The sequence below is a fragment of the Prosopis cineraria genome, unplaced genomic scaffold, assembly GCF_029017545.1.
Source record: "Prosopis cineraria cultivar Desert tree isolate PC_DT_omini unplaced genomic scaffold, ASM2901754v1 PC14, whole genome shotgun sequence".
NCBI lineage: Eukaryota > Viridiplantae > Streptophyta > Magnoliopsida > Fabales > Fabaceae > Prosopis > Prosopis cineraria.
Genome location: NW_026555345.1, coordinates 2,135,158 through 2,152,911, shown reverse-complemented (window position 1 = coordinate 2,152,911; position 17,754 = coordinate 2,135,158). Strand labels below are relative to the sequence as shown.

The 17,754-nt window shown below is 30.8% G+C and overlaps 3 protein-coding genes across 3 annotated transcripts; 1 reads left to right on the top strand and 2 right to left on the bottom strand.

Annotated features, from left to right (window-relative positions):
* Positions 1–4,476: 4,476 nt before the first annotated feature.
* On the top strand, positions 4,477–5,248 carry LOC129292003 (organ-specific protein P4-like). Its single transcript, XM_054929498.1, has 2 exons — positions 4,477–4,619; positions 4,759–5,248. Exons 1-2 carry the CDS (start codon positions 4,569–4,571, stop codon positions 4,999–5,001), a joined length of 294 nt encoding a protein of 97 aa, XP_054785473.1. The 5' UTR covers positions 4,477–4,568; the 3' UTR covers positions 5,002–5,248.
* Positions 5,249–6,206: 958 nt separating this feature from the next.
* Positions 6,207–8,122, bottom strand: LOC129292002 (organ-specific protein S2-like). Its single transcript, XM_054929497.1, has 2 exons — positions 7,967–8,122; positions 6,207–7,265 (listed from the first exon to the last, which is right to left on the bottom strand). The coding sequence occupies exons 1-2, from the start codon at positions 8,012–8,014 to the stop codon at positions 6,432–6,434; spliced, it is 882 nt and encodes a 293-aa protein (XP_054785472.1). The 5' UTR covers positions 8,015–8,122; the 3' UTR covers positions 6,207–6,431.
* Positions 8,123–13,658: 5,536 nt separating this feature from the next.
* On the bottom strand, positions 13,659–15,192 carry LOC129293594 (BURP domain-containing protein BNM2A-like). Its single transcript, XM_054931645.1, has 3 exons — positions 14,954–15,192; positions 14,456–14,845; positions 13,659–14,373 (listed from the first exon to the last, which is right to left on the bottom strand). The coding sequence occupies exons 1-3, from the start codon at positions 15,011–15,013 to the stop codon at positions 14,002–14,004; spliced, it is 822 nt and encodes a 273-aa protein (XP_054787620.1). The 5' UTR covers positions 15,014–15,192; the 3' UTR covers positions 13,659–14,001.
* Between the last annotated feature and the right edge of the window lie 2,562 nt (positions 15,193–17,754).

Below are 17,754 nucleotides of genomic sequence, written 5' to 3'. Positions count from 1 at the left end.
TTAATAAAATTTAATTTAATTATATTTTGATATATTAGATATATATATATATATCTACTTACATTTATATAAGGGAGGAAATAATATCTACTTATATTTATAATTATAGTTATTTTTGCCCACATATTCATGATAATAATAGTTAATTAATGTAAGGATGAGTTTGGATGCATAATGATTTGGATTTGAACCTAAAATGTTCCATTTGGATATATAAAGAAGTCTTTGGATTTGGATTAAACGCATGTTTTATTATAATTTTTTTTAAATTTCAAATTTTCTTTAAATCTTAATTATTTGAAATTCCACCTAGTGTCAGTGCAGTCAATCCATGGCCTTTGGTACTATAGTCATTTAATCAATGATTTTAGTTGATTTATGTGGTTCTATCCACTACAACATAAAGGTGAAGCAGTGAATGCGTTTAACCATTTTCGTCCTTAGTTGAGAATTAGTTTAGCATCACAATTAAAAATTTACAATGTGATGCAGGATTTGAGTATAAGCCTTTTATTCCAATCGCTTAAGCTCATGGTATTAACATGAGATTTACATGTCCTTGTAGTTCCCCTTATAATGGCAAATTTGAGTGTTAGCATAGACATATTGTGGAATAGGATTAACTCTTCTAGCACAAGCACACATGCCTCTTATTTATTAGGTTGATGCCTTTCAAGTTGTGGTTTATTTGATAAATCATCTTCCTGCACTAGTTCTTTATGGTCACATACCTCTGTTTTGCTTGTTTAAAACAAAGGTGGATTGTAAACTATGCAACCATTTTGGGTGCGCCTGCTATTTGTGTCTCAAGCCATAATATGACCACAAGTTTCAACTTCATACTTAGAAATGTGTATTTCTAGGCTATGCATCATAGCAGAAGGGATATAAGTGCCTTAGTTTGATAGGACAAGTTTATATATCTAGGCATGTGGTTTTTGACTCATCTACTTTTCCCTTTGTCTTAAGTTTTCTTAATAGAAGATTGAGCTTTATAGATGATTCATCTGTTCTTGTTCTAATTATTCCTCCGACATCAGAAGTTTCTTTTTCTACTTTGTCGTTGTTACCTTTGAGTTCACTTGTGTAGTCATAGCCTTCTTAAGCGAGGTGTCTTGGATCACCTCTTTAGGTTATGTCTCCTACTTGCCCACTTGAGTCATTTGTTGTTGATAGCAACCCACAAAGCATGTTCCAATATATTGTAGCAGGCCTAAACACTTTAATGACAAAAAAGCCCAACATCTTGGACATCAAATGATCACCAAGTCCAAATTTGGTATTTTTAAAACCTAAATTCCCGTTTGTTGGCCTTCTTTTAGGAGAGGATTCGAAGATGCTTGATCAGATCTTTGAACCCACATTGACTCACAATGCATTTCAATTGCCTCTTTAGAAACAAGCAATGATAAATGAATTTGAAGCATTGCAATAAAATCACACTTGGACACTTGTTCCATTTAATGGAACCCAGAAGATTGTTAATTGTAAATGGGTCTTTTTAAGACTAATTCCAATCCAGATGGATCCTTTCAGTATTGGAAAGCTTGGTTGGTCATGAAAGGGTTCCGGCAAGCTCTTAAAGTAGACTACAATGATTTATTTAGTCTTGTTGTCAAGGCTCCCACTATTTGCATCATGCTCAGATTATTGTTACGTTTAATTAGGAGATTTGTCAGTTGGATATTAACAACGCATCTCTCAATAAGTATCTCCAACAAGATGTGTACATATAGAAACCTAAAGGATTTGTTGGTCCCAAATCATGTATACAAGTTGGTTAAAGCTATTTATGGTTTGAAACAGGCTCCTTAAGCCTGGTTTGATTATTTAAGACTTACTTTGTTGGATTAGGGTTTTCAAAATGCAAAGAGTGATATTTATTTATTCTTTCTTCAAAATTAAGGATTGACTATATTCATGTTGATAATATATGTTGATGATATTCTGGTAATTGGAAATAATTTTAAATATTTGAAGAACTTTTATTCAAAAATTGAGTAGTTTGTTCTCCTTAAAAGATCTTAGACCTCTTTATTACTTTTCTAGGAATTAAGGTGTTCAGAGATCATTCTGGTCCATTTCTTACTGCCTGTTTGTTTTGCCTTTCGAATCAATTTTTTCAGAGGAAATCAGGTTTTAAAAGAAAATTACCTAAAGAACATAATATGAGATAATCAATTAATGAGGTTAAAATTAATTTTTGTGTTAAGCTAGCTCTACTTGCTTATCTTATTCATTTTAATGTTAGGATAATAAATAATTTGTTAGCAAATTCCACCAACCCATTTTTACCCTCTCTATTTACTTTTTTAGAGTTGTTTCTCGATCTCCCCTCTCTTGTGAACAAATTTGATCTCCTCTCCCTACTATCATCCTCCTACCATCGAGCTTGTCATAGTCTGTCGAGCTAACAAAGTGCTTGTCAAGGTCAAATAAGAAGGTGAAGGTGCACCACATGAAGATGAGGCCAAGGAAGATGCAGTCGTGGGATATAAAGTAGAAGCAGATGGTGTGCTCTCCGTTGCTATTGTTGCCTCTTAGTTAAACTCTAGTTTCCCCTGAATCAAAAACTTCCTTAGATGCTCCTCTCACTTCGCAACCAAGGCAATGAGAGATTGTTTCAACAAAAGTGAGAAATTGAGAAGAAAGCAAAAGGAAGAGCTTAGTGATGACATGCCTGGCATCACCAAAGATCGAAGGCCATATTCATTTTGGTTTGTGTGCATGTCAAATTCATTTTTGACTTCTCTCCCCCTGGCTTAACCTAATCAATGTTGAAGATCCAAACTCAATTTTCTAGATTAATCAAAGAAGGTAGCCACGCCAAATATTAGGTGACCTTATATATATTTAGTTATTTATTTACATAAATTAAATTGTTAATATTAATAATGTTTAAATTTCTATAATTAATCAGATATATAAGTTAAATAATATATTTTACTATTTAACAAACTTAATAATATTATATACAATTTTATTAATAATTTAATTTTAAAAAATAATGTCCTTTATGATAATTTATACAATTAAAATTGATTCTAACTAAATCATCCAAACATTATTAATGCTGTCAAAATCAATTTAAAAAAATAATATATAAACAAATTGCATTACAACATAATCAATTATAAAATAAATCAATCATATTAATCAATGATTTTCATAATCAATTATACCCAATTAAAATTCAAACGTGCCCTTAATCAGAGCAAGTATACCTTAGATCTCTTGAAGAGATTTAACATGTTAGATTGTACTCTTGTGCCTACTCTTATGATTACTGGTAATCAAATATCAATAACTAAGGGAGAACTTCTATCTGATGTAACAATCTCAATTTATAAATTGCTTTTTTTTCCCTTAATAAATGATTCTTTGTTAATTGAAACTCCAACTATTTAAATACTTACCATGTTAAAAAATTGTCTATCATGGTAATAAAGGGTGAGAATCTATTTTACAAATCTTATAATGGGAGAGCCAGTAAAGTCAGGAGCTAAGCCTAGGACCTTTGTAGGAAGATACTATTCCCACAGTGTGGTTGAATTCATCTGCCAAGAAGATACCAAACTATGTAATTGCCTTTACAGAGTTGTCTCATAATGCATCATAAGGTATGGCAATAGATGGAGAGGAAGTCAAATACAGAGAAGGAGAGGGAGGGAGGAAGAATAGTAGTGCAGATAGAAGGAGGGGTTGACACGTGTAAAACATCTAGTCAAAATAAAAATTAATGATTAGACAATGTTAATTGTAGGGTAAAATTACACTCTTTTTAAAAGTTTCAAGACAATATTGGTTCAATTAAAACATAAAGGTACCCAGTGTTCCTTTTAAAAAACTTTTGAGGGGCCCCCATAACCTTAAAATTTTTTACACTGTTCAAACAACTAATTTTATATGCATGGTTTAAAATCTAAAATTTAATTCAATTAATTCATCAATCCAATCCAAAACTTAGATTTAAGTTTTGCTTGATAGCTTAGCCAGGCTAGGCCATGAGCCCTTGGCTTATTTTCAGCCTTTTGACAATCGTGGCTTAAAAATATTGCTTTTAATAGAAAAACACATGTCTACAATAAAAAAAACATGAAATTTAATATTAATTAATATCAAAGTAACACACACACATACACGAATATATAGTGTGAATTAGTTATGAAATTTAATGTAGAATGAGGGTTATAATAACTTGAAGACATAGATTAGTTCAAAAGATTGAGTCATGCATCAAGTGAAGATACGATTTTACGAATTAGGACATGTTGGTAAGACCTAAAAGAACTGATATCTGTTTCCACCAAATGATGCTATATTATAAACAGAGCGAATGGAAAACCTTTGACTCTTTACCTTATCTTTGCCTTCCATTATTTTGCCCTTTGAAAACCAACCATTCAATGCCCGCACCTCTATTTTTCAACCACATTTATCATTTCCGTAAACATACTACACTTTTCTCCCCCTATAAAAAGGAGATATAGTCAGCTAATCCTTAACCTCACACAGTCGCACCTCAATCCTTAAACTCACAAATCCAACCCAAGTTAGAGAACAACACCATGAAATCCATCTCTGCAACATTCTGCATCATCTTCTTCTCTCTTCTCCTGGTAAGCTTTCTTCTCCACCTCCTCTCTCTCTCTCTCTATATATATATATATATATATATTTTCCACACGTTCTCTATTACTCATTATTCATAAGCTTTCAGTTTGTGGATACTAAAACTTATTGTTAAACTCTGAACAGTTCGTCGGCCTCAGTTGTGCAAGAAAAGACGCGGGAGATTATTGGAAGAACATGGTGGAGAATCAACGTGTGCCGGAAGCCATTAAAGACCTGCTTGTTCAGGATTCTGCATCACAACTATCAGAAGCGGAAAATAAGAAGGATCGCTTTGATAGGGACTTTGATATAAAACCTAATGTTATAATATATCACTCCCATGATGTCTCTGAAAAGACGAAGCCCTCTGTCAAGCACTCACCTTGACCCAACTGTCAATAAGGGTTGACTTCGGGGGCAAAAACTATATTTATAAATTTGGTAATATCTCTAGCTACTACATGAGGTTCAGGTAAAAAAAAAAAAAAAAAGCCACTACATGAGGTTTGTATCACTGATATATATATATATATATATATGATGAAGTATATTTACTGTGTTGTACTGAGATGTGACAAGTATATTTAATTTAAAAAACCATTAAATATTAATGTTACAAATTAATGATTAAGAACCTCTCTTGTATAATCATTACAGAAATCTTTTTGGTTGTTATTAGTCGTATGATACATCAGAGTCTTTATTTTCTGCTTGCACCTTGTTGGGATTGTTTTTGAAGAATGATCCTTAAGCAACATGCTTCTCGAATTTTGTTTTTCAGAAGGCTTTTCTCGTGAGCTTTGAATACTTTTGACTATTGTCACTTCACTCTGTTTCACAACTGTTTGTCTTTCAAAAATTTAAACATGTTAATTACACACACACACGCACACTATAGTTTAACTTGTTTTCAATATTATAACAAAATATTCTAAAAGATATAGTGAAGTCTGACCCTTTTGTACATATCTACGTAAATAAATAAAAAAAATCAACAAAACATGTCCATAATGATCAATAAACGGCGTGTGAATGGTAAGAAAAGGAGGTGTTGAATTTTTACTATTCAAGCATAAAAATGATTCAAAATCAAATTTAAGACACCCACTTCCCTTACACGCAAGAAAAGTTAAAGGACAAAAAAAAATTCTTCACTACTCTATATATATTCAACTCTGAGGAGCACAACCTTTGGGTAATAAGAGATGTTAAATTGGTCATGTCAAGTTAATTAGATAGTTATGTTATTCTGTTAAATCATAAATAAATATGATTTACACAGTAGCCTTGAATCTATACATCCACGTAAACAGTGTATGAAGCAATCTTCAACAATAAGTAAAGGTTATTTTTATTTTTATTAATTATTATATTCTATATACTCTGTTTTATTTTGTTTTCCTCTCTGATACTCTTGTTCTGATCGATGAACTACAGCACAAGTGATAAAAATTGAGTAAAATCTTGTAGTAAGACACTTACTAATTCTTCAACTATATATTATTGTGGAGAGTAGTAATTAGTTCGACATGCATAATGGAAGGAAATATTCCAATAAAAAAAATAATAGAGCATAGCAAGGGGAGAAAGAATTTAAAGGAGATCAGAAACGTCTGACAGATTTATTTATAATATAACCCACAAGTTTACGCAATATGTTCTTAACAATTGTGAAAATTGAAGCACACCAAACCACACCGTGCATGTACATACATAGAAATAATTATACATGTAAGGATGCACCATACGTGTATAACCTTATTGATCATGCATCTCCATATATCTAGCCAGTGGCTATATATTCTTGTTCATTATATTCATTCAGAATAAGCAGACACGTTAGGCCTGGGTTCAAAGTCATTCTTGATATCATCATCCCCATAAGCTGACACGTTTGGTCTGGGTTCAAAATCTTTCACAACCTTCTTTGTCTCTGCTTTGATCTCATCGTTAGCTGACACACTTCGTCTTGGTTCAAAATCTTTCACAAACTTCTTATTTTCCTCATTTTCAACCTCTTCATTGCCGTAAGCTGAGACGTTGGGTCTTGGTTCAAAATCTTCTGCAAACTTCTTTTCATCCACGACTCCGACAACATCGTCGTCATTGTAAGCTGAGACATTTGGCCTTGGCTCAAAATCTTCCACAAATTTCTTCTTATCTTCATTTTCAAGCTTGTCATTGCTGTAAGCTGAGATATTTGGTCTTGGCTCAAAATCTTTTGCAAACTTGTTCTTTTCCTCGGATCCAATCTTGTCATCGTTATAAGCCGAGATATTAGGCCGAGGTTCGAAATCTTTGATGAAATTTTTCCCTGTAGTGCCAAGATGGCCGTTGTTGTAAGGTGAAGTACCAGGCGTAGGTAAATAATCATTGTTATGAGCAGTAACACTGGGGATGGCTTCAATCTCTTCTTGTACGAACATCTTTTGTGTTGTAACAAGAGGTTGATCATGATGATGATCATCTTCATCGCATTTGTGATTCAGATTTTGAAAAAGATGATTGCGGGAGTGAGGTTTTGTTTCAGAATGAATCAGAGGATTATGATGAAGAAGAAGGCCTTTTATTTCTTGAGGCATGGCCTCGTCTTTCATCACCATTCTCCAGTATTCACCTGGATCTTTTCTTGAGGCTCCTGTACCAGCCAACTATATATTTTCCGCAAGGGGGGGGGGGGGAACCGTTGATCAGATTTAGGACTTCTGCTTTCAATTGGTACATGAAAGACAACTTACTAGTTACAATACTGACACATCAGAGTAATATGAAAGTTTTGAATTCTCACTTGCTTTGAAATATTTGAGGAAATTCTTGCATGACAAGAGATCTTAAAATGTATATATTAAATATTGCGTCTTATAAATTATAATGAGGATCTTAATTTCGCATTTGATAAATATAGACATCTAAATATTTGATAACAAACGTCCGTGATTTCAAATAGCAGAGGCATTCAATTTTATCAACAATTTGTCAATTACACGTGTATCTATCATATTGGATGCCTCAAATTTCTTCTACGTTAAATGCTATATGAAGTTTAAATACTACTGAAAAATTAAGTACAGATTAAATTATTAATTTGGTCATAAATGGGAGATCAAAAAAATTAATTTGCAAACACGCGTTACAAAAGCAAGAATGAATTAAAAAATACTACCTGCTGGAAACAGTAATTCAACAACATAATTGAACATTTATTCATGGATCTTAAGTTTGAAATGGGGATATTGCTGCTTTGTTATTTTCAGCCAGTAATATATATTTGTTAATTGTTTAAGAATTCAATCAATAATCATTATAATTTACAAATTTAAATGAAGAGAAGTGGAAGGGAAGAAAAACATACCAACAAAAGGAAGAGGAGAGGAATGAGAGGAAAAGCTGAAAGTGTCATGGTGAATCAAGTGGTGAGAAAGTTTGAAGTTTAAGAATTTGAAGTTGATTGTGTGCGGAGAGGCTCTCTAATCTCTGCCTATTTATAGGCCAAACATCACACTGATACTTTCTTTTGTGTACTGTACATTGAAATGGACGTTAATATACGAAATTCACACCCGCACCCATTGGTCTATTGTTTGTCATTTTAGAGAATTACTGATTAGCCAAGTGATTTGATGTCACTATATATATAGTTCTTTAGGGTACTTCTGAGCGCGAGGTAATTTTTAGTTATTTAAGATTCAGAATCTATATCTTGGCCAAATTAAAAACAAAAAAAAAATTCAGAATCTAACTTAAATCATAATTCTAAATTAAAAAATAATTAAATGGATTTTGATTAACAAGATAAAAGTAACAACAATAACCACTCATTGCTAATTTTGGGAGCAAAAGTGGAATGGGATGTGAGCGATAATTAATAAGTGTGAATAACTTTTCATTAAATTAAACAGCACAAATAAAAGAAGAAGCGATCAGGTCAATAATTAAAGAGCCGGTTTACTGATTTAGGTGAACATTTACGATGACAATAATTTATTTTCTCAAATATTGTATTGTTTGAATAGTCTAAATTTAATATGAATGGTTCATATTAAAACATAAGAAATAATATATCTAATTTTATCTCTATGATCTAGATGGAATTAATCATAATGGATAAGAAAACCTTTGATCTCTTAAGTTTGTCTCATTATTGGTCTCTAAAATTTAATATATATTAATTAAATCTTTAAAGGTTTATAATTATACATAATTAATTTTTTATAATTTGAAGGATAAATAACATTGTTATAATTGTGCAATATTGTAATCATTCTATCACGACATCATCATTGCCTCTATTATCTTGTCTCTTTTTCAGGTATGAGGGAAGGGTGACTCTTCTTTTTCTCTCTCCTTTTCTCTTCACTTTCCCAATCTTCACCCTTCATATTATTTTGTTAAATAATTTTTTTAGTGATAGAATTAATGAAGGGTGAAGGTGGGGGGAAGTGGATAGAAAAGAAGAGAGGAAAAAAAAAAAAAAAAAACAGAGAGTCCCCTCTCCCCATGTATTCAACCGATTTGGCAACCTGGTAGGTTTGGTCTTACATGAGAAACTTGGTTGGTCTCAATGACCTGGTTGGGTTATACCCTAGGTTTAGTCAAAAGCCAATCTTGCCTTAATGTACATATATTATTATAAAATTTTATTAATATTAATTGATTTTGTGAGATTGTTTTTTTTTCAAAAGATCATATCTAGTAAATTACTTTATTGTTATTATGAAAATTTTTAAGAAATCAATATATTATTTTTATTTAAAATTTTAATTTGATTCCATAACTTAATATTATGTAATGACAAATTGTGTTGTTGAGTTTTAAAAATTTTAAAAATATTTCTTTTGATCATAATATTATTTTTTAAGGAAATAGTTTAGATTGACATAATTTAATATAAAATTTACTTGTTATTTTTTAAATTTGTTTGATATTTTGTCAATACAAGACCAAAACCCAGTCTACTTATACTAGGTTAGCTTGATCTTGATCTCAATACATAAGGATCTAGCACCAGGTTGATAGCTAACCCGGTCTTTGTACACTCTATTGTATGTTTTTTTTTTCATATAAGTCTTGCATTTTTTTTCATTTATGTTCTTCCTTTTGTCTTAAAAGTTAAGACAAATTTAATGGATCAAATTAATAAGTAAGGAAAATAAGAGAAATTGTTTTATAAATTATAAAATACTTAAACCCAATGTTTAAACCGTGTTAATGTAACTAATAAGTGGACAACACAATATCATATATAGAATGACACGGATATTTTTTTTAAAAGGAAAGAGAAAGAGAAAAGAGAAAGGAGAATCCAAGTGGGGCAGTCGTAATATGTTGATATATGCAAATGTCATGATGTTCTTTACAATTATGGATAAAAAACAAAACCATAACGATCGTGCCTGAATAAGATATCTTGTATGATTGAGCACACTTGTTATTTATTATTCTCATAAATTAAAGACAGGAAATTAAAAGATTCTTGAAGGGAATGGATGCCCATTTTTCTGTCACATATAATAATGTTGAGTATATTAATTGATCGAATCAGAGAATATAATAAAAAATTTCTCACGATATACTAAGGTTCTCATTATATTTTGCATATTTTAATTTTTTCAGCCAAAAAATAGACATCATTTTGCATAATTCATTGACTCAAGGTTTTGTCTAATTCACGTCGATAAAGAAAATGGTAAAAATAATTCACCTTGTTGCATGTTTTATACACGAACTTGAGAATAAATTGACTCACACTTAAGAAGAAAATTGTTAAAATATGTAAGTGTGAGTGAACTTAATGATGTGAGAAGTCTTACATAGAATAAAATTAAATTTAATAATTAATATGTATAATAAAAAGTAAAAATTTATATATTGAGCTTCTCGATTTCTGAGTAGCCACTCCTTATTCGAATTAACACACATACGTAAGACATTAGCTATTGCTCATTATAATATATATTCTGAAAAGAACGGGCATGTTTTTTGTTAGTGTGGTCACATTATACATGTTTTGGTTTTACTTTTTTCTAACAAAAACCTAACCTTGATTGAATCATTAATACTTTAGATCTAATCAGACGTGGTATTATGTGCCAAAAAAAAAGAATTATGGGAGATGGTGACCGACCGATCTTTGTGCTCTTTACAGTAATGGGAATAATTAATGATGCTCATCACCGAATTGATTTTTCATTTATACCGTAAAAAAAGTTATTTTCCATCAATTATTCATGAACTTAAAAAGAAATACATCAAAATTTTAGTCAAAAGAAGCCCAATAATATACTTCTTTTATCCTATTTTATAAAAGCTTTTCAGATAAAATTACGTATTCCAATAAAAATTGATAAATATACTTTACAAATTTGTTATAGTAAAAATATAAACTTTCAAAAGTTCTTTATTAAATATTTCACTAGTGAAAAAATATATTGAAGATAGAAAATATAATTATAGGCATGGTAATGTTAAACAAAGTTATTAATAAAATTTTATTTTTATTAAAATATGATGTCTTATTTTATAATGATGTGCACATCGGCTTGCATTCTGTTTTGGTATATTTTAATATTACTGTCATTTACTTACGTGCACCACAAAAAGCCAAGGGAAAATATCAACCTAAACCTCATTCAAGAGCCAATAAAATTTGAAATTGTACCAAAGTCTACATAGATGAAATTAGTTTTTTACTTGAAATGATCGAATTACATCTAAAATTTGAAGAAATTTAAAAAAAGTCACCCCACTATTGGTGATAATTTATTAAGGAATAATTAGCGAAGCTGGCCAGTGAAGTATGATCCCATAACCTTAAATGGCTACCAAGCCCTGTTAATTATATGTGGCAAAAAAGAATATATATAGTAAGCCCAAACTTCTAACCCAAGCTTCTATAAATGCTAGTTCTTTAACAACAAATATCTAACAAGTTTTAACAACAACACAATCAAAATTAATAACAATTCATTTGAACTTTAATAAGTTAGGAAAACTAACAGGATGGGTTTAATTATATAAGTATAAGTCTTTCATTAACATATATCCATTCAGATTTTGACAATAATTCATTTGAGCATTAACAAGTTGCAAAAATTGACAGCACATACAGGTCTAATGGAACAAACTGCTTGTTAACTATGAGTGGATTGTTGTCAGAATTCAAATGACTTGTTTATGTTGGTGAATTTATTCCACTAGACCTATGTTGCTAGTTTTTCCAAACCGTTAAATGAGTTGTTATCAAATTATGAATAAATGCTTGTTGATGAAGAACTAATTAATATTTGTATAGTAAAACTCATCATATCAGTTTTTCTAACTTATGGAATACTAAATGAATTATTGTTAATTTTGAATGAGTTGTGTCAAAATTTGAATGGATATTTGTTAATGAAAAACTAACACTTATATAATTAATCTCATTCTATCAGTTTTTCTAGCTTATTAAGACTCAAATGGATTTTTATTAATTTTGAATTAGTTGTTGTCAAAATTTGAATAAATATTTATTAATGAATAATTAACACTTGTATAATTAAGCTCATTTTATAAGTTTTTCTAACTTGTTAAAGTCTAAATGAATTTTTATTAATTTCAAATGTGTTGTTATTAAAATTTGAATAGATACTTGTTAATAAAAAACTATATAACATTTATAGAGGTTTGCATTAGAAGTTTGTGTTATTACATATATTCTTTTTTGCCATATATAATTAAGAGAGCTTAGTGGTTTTGTAGCTATTCACTTTTTTAGATGGCTAAAGGGTCTTGGAATCAAAGCTTCCATGGCTATCTTTACCAATTATTTCTCAATATTACAGTGAAGGTAACTTGTTTAAAAAAATTTTAAATTTTAGGAATAATTCAATCATTTCAAATAAAAACTTAATTTCATCTAAAGACCAATAAACTAGAGTGCAATTTTAAAAGCTATTGATCTTTAAATGATATAAATTTATTTGAGTGATCCTTGGTTGATATTTTCTCAAAAATCAACTTCCTGAGTGAAGCGGCGGCTCATATGAAGTTTGATTAATATTTAATACTTTATTTCATATCTCAAGTATTGTCTTTAATGAAAATCATATTAATCATAATAAAACATGAGAAGAACAGGTGTGGAAAATAAATTAGGGCTAGCAACTTTCAAGAAAAAAATGATGTGTAAATATAATTTTTTTTAAAAAATATGAAAAGTTATCTCAGCATGGGAATAGGCATGATGAAATTTTAATTTGAAAATTCAAAATAGTTTTGTAAAATCTAAAATACCGGATCTCACATGTCTTAAAATACAAATTCTGTTTCCTGGCTAAATATAAAAATGGGTTAAATGTACTGGTTATCTTAAAGTACACATGGGAGCAATATATCGATCGTTCCTTAACCCTTATAAGTTTAGATCACTGGATAGGGGAAAATAACACCAGGAGAGAAAATAATTAAAAACTGTAAAAAAAAAAAATGATCACTATGTCTGACAATTTTCTCTCAGAATTCTCTTTCATCTATTTTAATTTCCTTTCATCCAAACCAATTATATACAAGTGTCAAAATTGTTGCAATATTATCCGTAAACGAACTGATCGTTATGTTTCTTGTTAACACTATGGACATAATTAGAAAAATCTGAGTTAATTAAAAGGCAATTTTGCCTTGAAGTATTCATGTGAGAAAGGAATTGGCACTTTAAAATTTAACAATGTAAAGCAATTGATAACAACGAATTAATTGTGATGTTAAACCAAACATGCATTAGTTTGATGAGTACTTGATAACAACATAATGAATTCCCTCCATATATCGTAGTCATGCTTTTTTATTAATTATTTTATTTTTTAACGCAGAAATTTAAATGATCTAATTTGACGAATTATTGAATACCAAAAGCAATGAAAAATTTTCTTTGGTCAAAATGTGCTCATAGCCAGTAAATTATTATAGGTTCTTCTGTCAATGCATTGAAGCACAAATCTAAATCAATAGTGGATTAATAGTTAAAACATTCAATGAATTATGAGTGCAAATGAACAAGGAAACCCACATGAAGATGGCCTGGCGACCGAACGAACAACTATCAATAGACTACTGTAAAGTTGAAGACGAGAATATATATATTACATCATGATTGATATCCCACTAGATTATTTAAAACATTAACGTTATTCAATTGTCATATATATATATATATATATATATATATATCAAAGGAGAGATACATGATCAATCTTAGTAATTTTCCTAAAGCAACCCACCCTCTCCTCACTATGATAGCACATCAAGTACTTAAAATGAAACTGTTACCTTTTTCCCCGAGAGCATAAAACTTGACATTACACACACACACAAATATATTATCAGGAAACAATGTATACAACACTGCTAAAGTCACATGCTTGAAAAGCCCTGATTCTGCAGTTTAGGGACAAAGATGAGATGATCTGCTGGGAAGAAATGGCACACAGAAGAGCTTCCCGGAACAGCTTTGAGAACCCTAAAGGATATATGAGTGGGGCTCCACTGGGAGGTGTCCAGGTGACAGACAACCATAGCTTCCACCTCATCTCCATTATCACCGGCCAATGATATCTTGTAAACCCTATTCTCACTTTTCTGGCTGTGACAGTAAAACACAGCGTAAGGGTATGGCATTGTGTGACACGCCACCATCCTGGGTGCTGGCATCTCCATTAGCACTTCCATGATTGTGTAGTTCTGGAAATTCACGCTGGACTTGCTCTTGTGAGAAGTACTGAATACCTGTTGATGCAGAACAAAAGCAAATTAATTAACACTGCTCTCTAATAATTTGACGATGATGTTGTTAATATCCATCATGCACCTGGATTCCAGATTGCGGGCCAATCATTCTGTGAGTGAAGTCAAGCATGGATTCTAAAGAAGTGGCGCAGAGCTTGACCTCTCCTCTGATGGTTTTGCTCTCACACTCCCTGAGAGTGTCTTCCATGGCTCTGGCTTGAGGAGAGTCTCTGGAAAAAGAGAAGTGATTCAGAAGGTTTGGGAGTTCCTCGAGGGAGAAAGGGATTGAATCAGCTTCGTGTCTGGGCCAAAACTTTGGGGAGGTCGAAGGATCTCTCTTGGGGAAATGAATGGGCATTCTTTTCCCAATCTTGAGGTCTTTCAGTGTGAAGAACACCATTACTGAAGGGTCCATATGCCCTCCATGCAAGGACTTGCTTTCTTCCATGGCTCCTTCAGTTCCATAGAAACTCTGCAAATTGGTTTGAGAGAAAGAAAGGAAAGCAAAAGAAAACCATATTTCTCAGAAACCAAGCAGGGATCAAGTTAACAGAGTTTCAAGTAAAGTAAATAACTTAACCATGATAACTGGAAGATGAAGGAGGACGGTCCAAAATCTAAACTTGGCAGTCACACCCATGATTGTTCTAGTATGAAACGAATCCTTGAGGTCTCTGTTCAACTTCTGAAAAGGCCTCAGGTGAACCTCGAAGACATATAGAAACGGTAAGAAAGAGACTATAATCAGTTTTTCCTGTGAAGGTTAGGTTGCGACGATATCCAATTTTAAATAAATTACGTGTTTTCCGATTAGCACAAGTGCTGACACTAAAAGGAGTCCCTCATCCATGTTTATTTTAACGAGCCTTCCATTATTTAAGTTGATTCGTTGTTCAATATTACGGAATCAATATCCAAATAATTAAGGATGGCTATGATCATATCAACCTCAATTTTTTTGGGGGAAATAAAGATCCTTGGGGAAAATTAATTACACTGCAGAACAAAATGATTTTGATATTATTGTACAGAAACAAAAGACCTAAATGTAATTAAAATTTGTTGTGAAAAAGACAAAACTATCCCTCATGTATTTTTGTTGTAATGGGGGAATTGATGTTAAAATAGAAACGAGACTTGTTTTTTCTCCACTGAAAACATGTTCATATATTATAATAATTCCTCTACCAAATTAATATTTTATAGTTATTAATAAAAGATTGATTGTTATTAAAATGAAAATGGGACATGTTTTTTCTCAAATGAGGACTTGTTCCTTGAATTACAATACTTGCTCATCTACACCACCAAGTTAATTTTTTGGAGCTATTAATAAAAAAATTGATTGTTGATAAAATTGAAGTGAGACTTTTTTTTTATTGAATGGGGATTTGTTCACTAAAACACAACACTTGTTTCTCTCTACTACTAAGTTATTTTTTTAGAATTGTTAATATGAGAATTAATTATTGTTAAAATATGAATGAGACTTGTTTTTTGGGAGAATTATAGTAAAGTCTTACATAAAAAAATTAACTACTGTAAGGTTTATTGACAATTGAACTAAACTACATTGACAACTTGTTAATGTAGTTAGTTCATTTATCAGTGAACCTTACAATAATTAATTTTTCTGTATGATACTTGGTTGTAATTCTCTTTTATTTATTTTTTAATGGAAAGTTGTTATTAAAAAGTATAATAATATACACATAAAGGGTATTTTTATGTTTTCATAACAAAAGTAGGTACTTTGATCTTGTAGCAAAATTAATTGTCTCTAGGGATTCTTACTTGTGATTTTCCCAATTTTTGGTCGGTAGAAGAAAGTACAACCAGGTTGGGTCTGATCACTAGTTCCTATCAAAGAGGCCCTTAGCTAGTATCTACCACGTAATTGAATCAAGCTTTGCTAGCTCTTCTCAAATTTTAAATTTATTCAAACAATTGTTGTTAATTTAGTAATTTTATCATAGAAACATGACGAAGAAAATGAATAAACCAAGGGGCAAAATGGCGGCAATATATAAAATCATTTTCAGATGTATACCATTCCAAATTAAAGAATGTTTCAGAACGGTGCGGTTTCCATAGTTTTCTGAAATGGAATTTTAGGTTTCTTGATGCCTTTTTTATTTTATCATATTTTCAGAGGGAGTATATATCAATGTTTCTCTTTGATCTTTCAAAAGAGAAAGGAATTCTTCAGTGAAAAGAAAACTGTAAGTTGGTGACTATTCTAGTTAATTAAAAAAAGTGTAAAAATGAACACCCCATAGTAAGTTTAAAACCCTGACTATGGAGGAGTTCCCACAGAGAAACACCTCCAATGGAGGCATGATGCACACAAGATATTTCATCATAAGTTCACGAGCCAATATGCAATATACTAGTGTGTCAAGTTCAATCTTACAAGAAATTAAGCAAAATAGCAATTAGGCACTAAAATTCTCATTTTTTCTTTACGTTAAGCAAAATTAATTGAAATTGATTGATTAACTAAAATGAAAATTGAATTTAATAAAGACTCAACGACAAGCTTAAATCCAACAACCTCTTGAGTAAAAGGCAATCTAGAATCATTAATACTTTATGAACTTTTTAGACTTCAATTTAAGTCAATTAATTAATTTCAAAGCCAATTTTGTTAATTGAGATCAATGTTAATAGCTATTAGGGTCTTTTAATCTACTAACAACCCTTTCTTAAATTAATTATATTATTTCTAACACAATTATCCAAGAGGTAACTCAACCCAAGGACACTCTACAATAATTATATAAGACAATTACAAATTAGATAAAAATATAAGTTCATATTATTCAATTCAATGGTCTAGATGAGATTTTCCTTTGTCAAGAAAAAATTCCAACACCCAAAATTATATTTAATGGTGGCTAAGCATCAATTAGACAATATAATAAAGCAAAATATTATGCAACCAAAATCAACACTAAGCATAACTAATGAGTAAAACTGAGTTTAATCTATCAATAGTTTTATAGTTCCTTTAGGTCTCTAAAAGAATCAGCCACATATAAGTTTGAAAATTGCAAAACTAAACAAAGAATATATCAAAATGAATAGAAAGGGAAGAAATTAAAAGCTTAATTAGAGTGATTTTAGATAAAAATCATTAATCTCCCATGAAACCCAAGCTTCTCCACTTCATCTATGACATTTTTTTCTCTTCCCTAATCAATTTGTAGCCGTTAGAGACGAGCAAAGACAAAAAATGATGAGCAAAAATATTCAAAACCTTAAAAATATCAGTTTGTCATAAAGCTATGCATTTCATTAATTAACACTTACGTTGTGGCATAAACCACTCTATCACTATCATTGTCACCATGTATTATGTTGTAGTGTAATTTAGAGATG

Bases quoted from the DNA above. Each gene is read 5' to 3' on its own strand.
- LOC129292003 (XM_054929498.1), top strand. From the start codon at position 4,569: ATGAAATCCATCTCTGCAACATTCTGCATCATCTTCTTCTCTCTTCTC. The intron at 4,620-4,758 runs GTAAGCTTTCTT...AACTCTGAACAG, and splicing joins TCTTCTTCTCTCTTCTCCTG to TTCGTCGGCCTCAGTTGTGC.
- LOC129292002 (XM_054929497.1), bottom strand. From the start codon at position 8,014: ATGACACTTTCAGCTTTTCCTCTCATTCCTCTCCTCTTCCTTTTGTTG. The intron at 7,266-7,966 runs GTATGTTTTTCT...GAAAATATATAG, and splicing joins CTCTCCTCTTCCTTTTGTTG to TTGGCTGGTACAGGAGCCTC.
- LOC129293594 (XM_054931645.1), bottom strand. From the start codon at position 15,013: ATGGGTGTGACTGCCAAGTTTAGATTTTGGACCGTCCTCCTTCATCTT. The intron at 14,846-14,953 runs GTTAAGTTATTT...ACCAATTTGCAG, and splicing joins TTCATCTTCCAGTTATCATG to AGTTTCTATGGAACTGAAGG. The intron at 14,374-14,455 runs GTGCATGATGGA...CTGCATCAACAG, and splicing joins GCCCGCAATCTGGAATCCAG to GTATTCAGTACTTCTCACAA.